This window comes from Pseudophryne corroboree, chromosome 12 (assembly GCF_028390025.1).
Source record: "Pseudophryne corroboree isolate aPseCor3 chromosome 12, aPseCor3.hap2, whole genome shotgun sequence".
NCBI classification, from domain to species: Eukaryota; Metazoa; Chordata; class Amphibia; order Anura; family Myobatrachidae; genus Pseudophryne; species Pseudophryne corroboree.
The window spans coordinates 110487978-110500258 of NC_086455.1; the positions used below are offsets into that span (position 1 = coordinate 110487978).

General features: G+C 47.3%; 1 protein-coding gene across 1 annotated transcript in view; it reads left to right on the top strand.

Moving 5' to 3' along the window:
* Positions 1–2933: 2933 nt before the first annotated feature.
* MBIP (MAP3K12 binding inhibitory protein 1) overlaps positions 2934–12281 on the top strand; it is an 83947-nt gene continuing 74599 nt past the window's right edge. The window contains exon 1 of the mRNA XM_063947855.1: positions 2934–3223. Coding sequence (XP_063803925.1) covers positions 3110–3223 — 114 coding nt within the window. The 5' untranslated portion in view covers positions 2934–3109. The remainder of the gene's footprint in view (positions 3224–12281) is intronic.

The following is a 12281-nucleotide window of genomic DNA, read 5'->3' on the forward strand; positions in this document are numbered from 1 at the left end:
AGTCAGAAAATCTGACTCGCTGTTTATCCTGTATGCACCCAACAAGCTGGGTGCTCCTGCTTCTAAGCAGACTATTGCTCGTTGGAATTGTAGTACAATTCAGCTTGCACATTCTGTGGCAGGCCTGCCACAGCCAAAAATCTGTAAATGCCCACTCCACAAGGAAGATGGGCTCATCTTGGGCGGCTGCCCGAGGGGTCTCGGCTTTACAACTTTGCCGAGCAGCTACTTGGTCAGGAGCAAATACGTTTGTAAAATTCTACAAAATTGATACCCTGGCTGAGGAGGACCTGGAGTTCTCTCATTTGGTGCTGCAGAGTCATCCGCACTCTCCCGCCCGTTTGGGAGCTTTGGTATAATCCCCATGGTCCTTTCGGAGTTCCCAGCATCCACTAGGACGTCAGAGAAAATAAGAATTTACTTACCGATAATTCTATTTCTCATAGTCCGTAGTGGATGCTGGGCGCCCATCCCAAGTGCGGATTGTCTGCAATACTTGTACATAGTTACAAAAATCGGGTTATTATTGTTGTGAGCCATCTTTTCAGAGGCTCCTCTGTTATCATGCTGTTAACTGGGTTCAGATCACAGGTTGTACGGTGTGATTGGTGTGGCTGGTATGAGTCTTACCCGGGATTCAAAATCCTTCCTTATTGTGTACGCTCGTCCGGGCACAGTATCCTAACTGAGGCTTGGAGGAGGGTCATAGGGGGAGGAGCCAGTGCACACCAGCTAGTCTTAAAGCTTTTACTTTTGTGCCCAGTCTCCTGCGGAGCCGCTATTCCCCATGGTCCTTTCGGAGTTCCCAGCATCCACTACGGACTATGAGAAATAGAATTATCGGTAAGTAAATTCTTATTTTTTTCATTTATATGTGCTTAGCACACAGTTTTTAATATGCTTTTTTATTAAATTGTGATTCATTGTGACCTATCTTCTCATTTGTGACCTATAAGCGCTAATACTTCCTTTTTTGGTGTTTCAATTCCTGTTCGGGGTCTGACCAACCCCTTTGTGTATAATAGCAGCTGTGGTGAACCTCCTCATCTAGCGCCAGGAGTGAAATTACCTTCGGGTAAATTTCTTTTCACAAAAATGCGGGAGTGGCTGGAGAAACGGGGGAGTGGCTGGCTGAACGCAGGGCGTGTTTGTGACGTCAAACCAGGAACTAAACGAACTGAGGTGATCGCAATCTAGGAGTAGGGCTGGAGCTACTCAGAAACTGCAAGGAATTATTTAGTAGCAGTTCTGCTAACCTTTCGTTCGCTATTCTGCTATGCTAAGAAACACTCCCAGAGGGCGGCGGCCTAGCGTGTGCAATGCTGCTAAAAGCAGCTAGCGAGCGAACAACTCGGAATGAGGGCCTAAGGGGGTAATTCCAAGTTGATTGCAGCAGGAATTTTGTTAGCAGTTGGGCAAAACCATGTGCACTGCAGGGGAGGCAGATTTAACATGTGATGTGCAGAGAGAGTTAGATTTGGGTGTGGTGTGTTCAATCTGCAATCTAATTTGCAGTGTAAAAATAAAGCAGCCAGTATTTACCCTGCACAGAAACAAAATAACCCGCCCATATCTAACTCTTTCTGCACGTTATCTCTGCCTCCCCTGCAGTGCACATGGTTTTGCCCAACTGCTAACAAAATTCCTGCTGCGATCAACTCAGAATTACCCCCTAAATGTGAAAGACCCCCACTACTGTTTAGATGTTATCAACTTCCTGTCTCAACCAACTAGAGTGTGTGAGGCCACAACAGTAAGGAAATTAGTCCTGCACTTTCACCCTACGCGTTTCATCTAACACAACTTTGTCAGGGGTATGTCTACTAGCAAATGACATTATACCTATATTTTCCAATAGGGAGATGTGTGCTCAATCCATTCTGCTGGTTCTGCTAAATTTGGAAGTCATTAGGGGGAATTCAAATGTTTGAAAAGTCGGTTGGGTGTCTGTTTTTTCCTATTAGATAGGGAAAAAAAGACACCCAACTGACTTTTCAAACAATTGAATCTCCCCCTTTGAGTTCGGTTTTTCACTATGGATCGTTCATTTTGAAATAAGATTTTTGTAGATTCAAACAATGTTGATGCAACTGCCCATTTTAGTTTATTATGTTTAAAATTTAAGATGGCAGCACTTCCATTTTTGGGATGTTTTCTAACTTCAATTAATAAATAACTTTTCTAAGAGTGGCCCACATACTGCTCACTTGCAGTTAGGATACATACATTTTTAACAGTGGCATAGATACTGCCCTCCTTGCTATCTGGGCACAGATACCCGGCTCCACTTGCTGGCTATATACAGATAGCACCAGCACTGGCCCATATGCTGTCAAACTTGTTACTTGTACAGAGAAGGCACTTGCTGGGCTACACAGATGGATCAATAACAGTACAAAGAGGCGGCAGCTGCAATGCAGAGAGTGGTAGTCTGTTTAATCAATCGATGGCTACTTGCCATCAATGGAGAACATACCCATGGCCATCCATAGAGACTGAGGCTGGATGCACACAGTTTATTCTCTGCCTGTTCTGAAGTATGGAGGGCCATCGGGCATCGATGATCTATGGCCGAAGTCGAATATTTTTACCATCGATGGGGGAGAGCCAGATGGTTTCCCACCATCGATGATATAGTGCTACAAAATTTGTAATTTTTTTCCCCTCATAGTGTCAGGGCACGGAGCTTAGCCCCGCCCCCTGACACCCGCGAAGCCACGCCCACTGTCTCCGATTTGTCAGCATTACCGTTAACAGTAATGCAGGGGTGACCATCGATGGGTAAAACCATCTATGGTTCCTTTACAGATGGTTTTACACCATCGTGGTTATCCATCAATGGGACCATCGATGGATAACCTACCGATGGCCATCCATATCCTGAAGTTGTCGCCGTCTATCCCTTCCCTTCACGGTGGAGGCGGGGATCGCTCCGCCCCAATTTCGGCTGACACCGCCCGGGACTGTGACACGGTCAGACGGTCGCGCTGCTAATGACGTATGGTTGGAACGTCAGCACAGCGCGACTTATTATCGGTGTCCCTGAGCCGGGCGGATCACCGGAGACACAATCTGAGCGTGGGGAGAACACTGCTATGCTTTAGATGCCATGGGATCCCCGGAAAAGCTCGTCGCTGGAAGTGTTGCTCCTAGTAACGTGCTGATGGGGTCACACTGTGCGGCCGATCCTGCCGTAGTGCAAATACAGGCAAGCAAGTCAGAAGTAAGTTTTCTCATGATGTTCTACTGCAGTCTGTAGATTGTATTTCTTGTGTCAGCCAGTGCCACAGAGAATATTATTTGTGCAGCCTATGTAGCAGTATGAAAGTTGCAAGAACCGGCATGTTGCCGGTAATTTAGCCCATAAATTTAAAGTGGTCACAATTTGCAGTATTGGTTTTGCCGTTCTACTATTGGTGGTACAAGTCTTCAGACTGAGGGGTCTATTCATGAAGCAGTGAAAAGCGTGGAGAAGTTGCCCATGGCAACCAATCAGCTGCTAGGTATAATTTTAGAGCATGCACTTTGTAAATGTTACTTCAACACTGATTGGCAGCCATGTGCAACTTCCCCACTGGTTCATTTCTCCACTGTTTGTTTTCACTGATTCATGTATTGTTCCTTCAATCGCCAGAATGGAGTCTACTATTACTTCTCTGCAGATTACTGTGTATTGCCAATATGCCATATAAGGAGTGTGCAGGGCACTGTGATAGAATTTAGGCAGTGTGCATTGTGGAACTTAAAACTAACTGTGGTTGGGTTTAAGTGACCATAGATATTTTGTTCATTCACTGAACGTCAAGCTGTGCGAATGTCACCATGGGGCAGATGTATTAAGCTTGGAGAAGTGATAAGTGCAAGGTGATAACACACCCAGGGGGGTCATTCCGAGTTGTTCGCTCGCAAGCTGCTTTTAGCAGCTTTGCACACGCTAAGCCGCCGCCTACTGGGAGTGAATCTTAGCATAGTAAAATTGCGAACGAAAGATTCGCAATATTGCGAAAAGACTTCTCTGTGCAGTTTCTGAGTAGCTCGAGACTTACTCTGCCAGTGCGATCAGTTCAGTGTTTGTCATTCCTGGTTTGACGTCACAAACACACCCAGCGTTCGCCCAGACACTCCTCCGTTTCTCCAGCCACTCCCGCGTTTTTCCCAGAAACGGTAGCGTTTTTTCACACACTCCCATAAAACGTCCAATTTCCTCCCAGAAACACCCACTTCCTGTCAATCACATTACGATCAGCAGAACGAAGAAAAAACCTCGTAATGCCGTGAGTAAAATACCTAACTGCATAGCAAATTTACTTGGCGCAGTCGCACTGCTGACATTGCGCATGCGCATTAGCGACTAATCGCTCCGTTGCGAGAAAAAAATAACGAGCGAACAACTCTGAATGACCCCCCCAATTGGCTCCAATATGTAAATTAGCAGTTAGGAGCTGTTTGGCTGGTGCGTTCTCATTCCACTCACTGCTTTATCACTTCTCCAGGCTTAATACATCTGCCCACAAAAGTCATATCTGCATATACATCTCACCAGTATACAGTTAAGGGGGGTACTCACGGAGCGATATTCTAAGCAATCTGACTAGATTGCTTAGAATTTGAGCATTATCGCTCCGTGTGTACCCCCTAGAGTGATGCGCAGTCCCACGCATCGCTATCGCTGCTGCTAGATTGGCCTGCATGCAGGCCAATCTAGCGGGTCGCTCACTTCACCCGCTGGGTGAAGTGAGGGGCCCCCCAGTCTCCCCCCGCTCGCTCAGCACACATTGTGCTGAGCGGCGGGAGAGGTGTGCTGAGCGGTTCGCTCAGCACACATCTCTCCTGCATCGGCCCGTCTATATGGGCCTTTAACCAACATTTCTGTTTGTAACTATTCAGCTAATACAACAAGCTGTCCCTATGTTTAATACTATTGCAGCAAACACAAACTAAAGGTGCATACACACAACACATGGTGCTATATGCACTTAACTTTCCTTACGATTTTGACTATAGTCAAAATCGTAAGGAAATTTAGTGCATATTGCACCGTGTGTACAAAGCTTGCGATGCTGATGCGCGGTCCCGCTGGATTGTCATCACAAGAAAAAATAGACTGTGCAGGCAGCCCAACATTGACTATATCGGCTGGCCCCGTCGAATAATCAGTGTCGGCCTGTGCGGCGCATCGCGCCGTGTGTACACAGCTTTAGACAAGCCATTAAACCACTAATGAACAACTTAGTACCATATGCGGTATTATTGCTCATTAATGCCCTTATTTACCAATTAGTGATAAATTTCACTGTGAGTGATAAATTGCACCAGCCAATCAGCTCCTAACTGCCATGTTACAGACTGTGTTTGAAAAATGAGTTAGGAGCTCATTGGCTGGTGCAATTTATCACTCACAGTGAAATTTATCACTCATTGGTAAATAAGGGCATAAGTCCCTCACTTTGTCGCATGAATATGCTGATGAAAGCTTAATTGCAATGTTTTTTTTTTCTGCCCATAAAAGCAAGTATGCAAGCGCTAACAGCCTCTGTTCTCTAAAGTGCACAAATGTATGCCCTCCTAATTTGGCAACAGCAAAAGTCCACAACTGCTATAGGACATAGGCATGATTATCACCTTTCCTGGAATTAAACAATTAAAATATTGAACTGCTACTGCAGGGCTAAAAGCTCCACTGCCACCTGCTTTGAAATGTTATCAACCTTCTCCTCGCTATACTATCCCCTGCCACCACCAGCAGAATGCTCCATAACCTTTTTATTGTGGAACATCCATTCTTCTACTAGCCTCCATCTTCCAAAAATCTGGGTATTCTGAACCAGTAAATAAGTAATTTTCTCCTCTTTAAAACATAAACATTTGGGTGGCACCCTGGGGGATCAGTGAGATGTCCATGGAAAATGGATGCATACATGAAATTCAATAATCCTTCTCATTGACCATCTTTCAACCATTGCACTCTTATACTGGTCTTCTGTATTGGTTATTTCTCTGACATCCATAAGGGATACTGGGGTTAACTTAGTACGATGGGGTATAGAAGGGGTCCAAAGAATCCGGTGCACTTCAAATTTCTTCCACTGGGTGTGCTGGCTCCTCCCCTCTATGACCCCTCCCACAGGCAGTTTAGAAAAAAATGCCTTCAGGAAAGGATGCACACTCTGGGAGCTCCAGAGAAATTTTCTTCAGTTTTGTTTTAAACTTTATTATTTTGGGTATACTGTCTGGGCAACAGTATTCCTGCACCGATGGAGTTAGGAGGGAGACGGTTACCGGCCTCTGTGAGGTGTCAGAGCTGCTTCCCCGCTGCAGGACCACCGTCCTGAGAGGTTGTTGTTGTTCCGTGGTGCACGGCACCTAGGCAGTCGCAACCGCCGCACGCCGCACACCCCTAACGCTTGATCTGTAACACGATTCAGCAGGCTCATTCTACGGCTGGATTGCCGTTACCAAATTCAGTAAAGGCTACAAACTGGAATTCGAAGACGTGCCTCCTCGTCGATTCTTCAAATCGGCTTTACCAGCGTCTCCCCCAGAGAGGGAGATAGTTTTAGCTGCCATTCAAAAGCTGGGTCAACAGCAAGTGATTATCAAGGTTCCCCTAATCCAACAGGGAAAAGGGTACTATTCAACCCTGTTTGTGGTCCCGAAACCGGATGGCTCGGTCAGACCCATTCTAAATTTTAAATCCCTAAACCTGTACTTAAAAAAAAAAAAAAAAAAGTTAAAGTTCAAGATGGAATCGCTCAGGGCAGTTATCTCCAGCCTGGAAGGGGGGAATTTTATGGTGTCACTGGACATAAAGGATGCATACCTTCACGTCCTCGTATATCCTCCTCATCAGGCATACCTGAGATTCGCTGTACAGGACTGTCATTATCAGTTTCTGACGTTGCCGTTTGGGCTTTCCACGGCCCGAGGGTTTTCACCAAGGTAATGGCGGAAATGATGGTGCTCCTGCGCAGACAAGGAGTCACAATTATCCCGTACTTGGACGATCTCTTGATAAAAACGAGATCAAAGGAGCAGTTGCAGAAAAGCGTGTCGCTCTCCCTGAGAGTGCTGCAGCAGCATGGCTGGATTCTAAATCTACCAAAATCACAGTTGGTTCCAACGACTCGACTGCTTTCTTAGGCATGATTCTGGACACAGAACAAAAGAGGGTTTTTCTCCCGATGTAAAAAGCCAGAGAACTCCAGAACATGGTCAGAGACCTGTTAAAACCGAAAAGAGTGTCAGTACATCAATGCACTCGAGTACTGGGGAAAATGGTAGCGACCTACGAAGCCATCCCCTTCGGCAGGTTTCATGCGATGACTTTTCAGTGGGACCTTCTGGGCAAGTGGTCCGGGTCCCATCTTCAAATACATCAGAAAATAACCCTGTCCCCCAGGGCCAGGGTGTCTCTCCTGTGGTGGCTGCAGAGTGCTCACCTTCTAGAGGGTCGCAGGTTCGGCATTCAAGACTGGGTTCTGGTGACCACGGACGCGAGCCTCCGAGGATGGGGAGCAGTCACACAAGGAAGGAATTTTCAGGGACTATGGTCAAGCCAGGAGGCTTGTCTACACATCAACATACTGGAATTAAGGGCAACGGCCTTAATACAACGGCCTACGACAAGCGGAGAATCTTCTTTGCGACCTACCGGTTCTGATTCAATCAGACAACGTCACAGCCGTGGATCATGTAAACCGCCAAGGCGGGACAAGGAGCAGAGTGGCAATGGCGGAAGCCGCCCGGATTCTACGCTGGGCAGAAAATCACGTAAGCGCTCTGTCAGCGGTATTCATTCTGGGAGTGGACAACTGGGAAGCAGACTTCCTCAGCAGACACGATCTCCATCCAGGAGAGTGGGGACTTCATCAAGAAGTTTTTGCAGAAATAACAAGTTTTTGGGGACTTCTTCAAATAGACATGATGACGTCACGCCTCAACAAGAAGCTTCGGAGGTATTGTGCCAGGTCAAGGGACCCTCAGGCAGTAGCGGTAGACGCCCTGGTGACACCATGGGTGTTTCAGTCGGTCTATGTGTTCCCTCCTCTTCCTCTCATCTCAAAAATATTGAGAATCATAAGACGAACAAGAGTGCAGACAATACTCATTGTTCCAGATTGGCCTCGAAGGGCCTGGTATTCAGATCTTCAGGAGATGCTCACAGAAGATCCATAGCCTCTTCCTCTCAGGGAGGACCTGTTGCAGCAGGGGCCCTGCGTGTTCCAAGACTTACCGCGGTTACGTTTGACGGCATGGCGGTTGAACACCGAATCCTAGCTGGGAAAGGTATTCCAGAGGAAGTCATCCCTACTCTGATAAAGGCTAGGAAGGAGGTGACGGCGAAACATTATCACCGTTTCTGGAGGAAATCTGTATCTTGGTGTGAATTAAAGAATGCTCCTACGGAAGATCTCCACCTGGGCAGTTTTCTCCACTTTCTACAGACAGGAGTGGATATGGGCCTAAAGTTAGGGCCGAAATCTGTACCTTAATGGAGCCTATCTATATTCTACCAGAAGGAATTGGCTTCTCTCCCAGAAGTCCAGACTTTTGTAAAGGAAGTGCTACACATCCAGGCTCCTTTTGTGCTCCCAGTGGCACCATGGGACCTTTAATGTGGTGTTACAGTTCCTAAAATCTCACTGGTTTGAACCTCTTCAAACAGTTGAATTAAAATTTCTCACTTGGAGGTGGTCATGTTGTTGGCCTTGGCATCTGCAAGGCGGGTGTCCGAATTGGCGGCTTTGTCTCATAAGAGCCCCTATTTCATTTTCCATGTGGATAGAGCAGAGTTCAGGACTCGTCCTCAATTTTTGCCTAAGGTGTTGTCATCTTTTCATATGAACTAACATATTGTGGTGCCTGTGGCTACGGGAGACTTGGAGGATTCCAAGTCCCTTGATGTAGTCAGGGCCTTAAAAATTTACATAGCCTGGACGGCTTGGATTAGGAAAACAGAGCCACTGTTTGTCCTGTATGCAGCCAACAAAGTTGGGGCTCCTGCTTCTATGCAGACTATTTCTCGCTGGATCTGTAACACGATTCAGCAGGCTCATTCTACGGCTGGATTGCCGTTACCAAATTCGGTAAAGGCCCATTACACTAGGAAGGTGGGCTCTTCTTGGGCGGCTGCCCGAGGCGTCTCTGCTTTACAGCTTTGCCGAGCAGCGACTTGGTCGGGGTCAAACACTTTTGCTAAATTCTACAAGTTTGATACCTTGGCTGAGGAGGACCTCCTGTTTGCTCAATCGGTGCTGCAGAGTCATCCGCACACTCCCGCCCGGTCTGGAGCTTTGGCATAATCCCCATGGTCCTTAAGGAGTCCCCAACATCCTCTAGGTCGTAAGAGAAAATAAGATTTTAAACCTACCATTAAATCTTTTTCTCCTAGTCCGTAGAGGATGCTGAGCGCCCGTCCCAGTGCGGACATCTTTCTGCATGACTTGTATATAGTTGTTGCTTACAAAAGGGTTATGTTACAGTTAAGGTCAGTCGTTGGCTGATACTGTTTTGTGCATACTGTTAACTGGTTGCGTATATACCAGGTTATATGGTGTGGATGGTGTGGGCTGGTATGAATCTTGCCCTTCGATTAACAAAATCCTTTCTCTGACGTCCTAGTGGATGCTGGGGACTCCGTAAGGACCATGGGGATAGCGGCTCCGCAGGAGACTGGGCACAAAAGTAAAGCTTTAGAACTACCTGGTGTGCACTGGCTCCTCCCCCTATGACCCTCCTCCAAGCCTCAGTTAGATTTTTGTGCTTGAACGAGAAGGGTGCACACTAGGTGGCTCTCCTGAGCTGCTTAGTGAAAAGTTTTAGGTTTTTTATCTTCAGTGAGACCTGCTGGCAACAGGCTCACTGCATCGAGGGACTAAGGGGAGAAGAAGCGAACTCACCTGCGTGCAGAGTGGATTGGGCTTCTTAGGCTACTGGACATTAGCTCCAGAGGGACCGATCACAGGCCCAGCCATGGATAGGTCCCAGAGCCGCGCCGCCGGCCCCCTTACAGAGCCAGAAGACAGAAGAGGTCCGGAAAATCGGCGGCAGAAGACGTCCTGTCTTCAACAAGGTAGCGCACAGCACTGCAGCTGTGCGCCATTGCTCTCAGCACACTTCACACTCCGGTCACTGAGGGTGCAGGGCACTGGGGGGGGGCGCCCTGAGACGCAATAAAAACACCTTGGATGGCAAAAAATGCATCACATATAGCTCCTGGGCTATATGGATGAATTTAACCCCTGCCAAAATACACAGAAAAACGTGAGATAGGCTCCGACCCCTTCTCGGCGGCCTTATCTCCTCAGCACACTGGCGCCATTTTCCCTCACAGCTCCGTTGGAGGGAAGCTCCCTGGCTCTCCCCTGCAGTCACTACACTACAGAAAGGGTTAAAAAAGAGAGGGGGGCACTAATTACGCGCAGTATTAAAAATACAGCAGCTATAAGGGGAAAAACACTTATATAAGGTTATCCCTGTGTGTGTGTGTGTATATATATGTATGTATGTATGTATATATATATATATATATATATATATATATATATATATATATATAATATAGCGCTCTGGTGTGTGCTGGCAAACTCTCCCTCTGTCTCCCCAAAGGGCTAGTGGGGTCCTGTCCTCTATCAGAGCATTCCCTGTGTGTGTGCTGTGTGTCGGTACGTTTGTGTCGACATGTATGAGGAGAAAAATGATGTGGAGACGGAGCAGATTGCCTGTAATAGTGATGTCACCCCCTAGGGGGTCGACACCTGAGTGGATGAACTGTTGGAAGGAATTACGTGACAGTGTCAGCTCTGTATAAAAGACAGTGGTTGACATGAGACAGCCGGCTACTCAGCTTGTGCCTGTCCAGACGTCTCATAGGCCGTCAGGGGCTCTAAAGCGCCCGTTACCTCAGATGGCAGATATAGACGCCGACACGGATACTGACTCCAGTGTCGACGGTGAAGAGACAAATGTGACTTCCAGTAGGGCCACACGTTACATGATTGAGGCAATGAAAAATGTTTTACACATTTCTGATAATACGAGTACCACCAAAAAGGGGTATTATGTTCGGTGAGGAAAAACTACCTGTAGTTTTCCTGAATCTGAGAAATTAAATGAGGTGTGATGATGCGTGGGTTTCCCCCGATAACAACTGATAATTTCTAAAATGTTATTGGCATTATATCTTTTCCCGCCAGAGGTTAGGGTGCGTTGGGAAACACCCCCTAGGGTGGATAAAGCGCTCACACGATTGTAAGAACAAGGGCTCTACCCTCTCCTGAGATGGCCGCCCTTAAGGATCCTGCTGATAGAAAGCAGGAGGGTATCCTAAAATGTATTTACACACATACTGGTGTTATACTGCGACCAGCAATCGCCTCAGCCTGGATGTGCAGTGCTGGTTTGGCTTGGTCGGATTTCCTGACTGAAAATATTGATACCCTAGATAGGGACAGTATATTATTGCCTATAGAGCATTTAAAAGATGCATTTCTATATATGCGTGATGCACAGCGGAATATTTGCCGACTAGCATCAAGTCTAAGTGCGTTGTCCATTTCTGCCAGTAGAGGGTTATGGACACGACAGTGGTCAGGTGATGCGGATTCCAAACGGCATTTGGAAGAAGGGGAGGAGTTATTTGGGGTCGGTCTTTCAGACCTGGTGGCCACGGCAACAGCTGGGAAATCCACGTTTGTACCCCAGGTCGCCTCTCAACATAAGAAGACGCCGTATTATCAGGCGCAGTCCTTTCGTGGGCAAGCGGGCAAAAGGTTCCTCATTTCTGCCCCGTGACAGAGGGAGAGGAAAAAGGCTGCAGAAATCAGCCAGTTCCCAGGAACAGAAGCCCTCTCCCGCCTCTGCCAAGCCCTCAGTATGACGCTGGGGCTTTACAAGCAGAATCAGGCACGGTGGGGGCCCGTCTCAATGAATTTCAGCGCGCAGTGGGCTCACTTGCAATTAGACTCCTGGATCCTTCAGGTGATATCTCAGGGGTACAAATTGGAATTCGAGACGTCTCCCCCTCGCCGTTTCCTAAAGTCGGCTTTACCGATGTCTCCCTCTGACAGGGAGGCAGTTTTGGAAGCCATTCACAAGCTGTATTCCCAGCAGGTGATAATCAAGGTACCCCTCCTGCAACAGGGAACGGGGTATTATTCCACACTGTTGTGGTACCGAAGCCGGACGGCTCGGTGAGACCGATTCTAAATCTAAAATCTTGAACACTTACATACGGAGGTTCAAATTCAAGATTGAGTCACTCAGAGCAGTGATTGCGAACC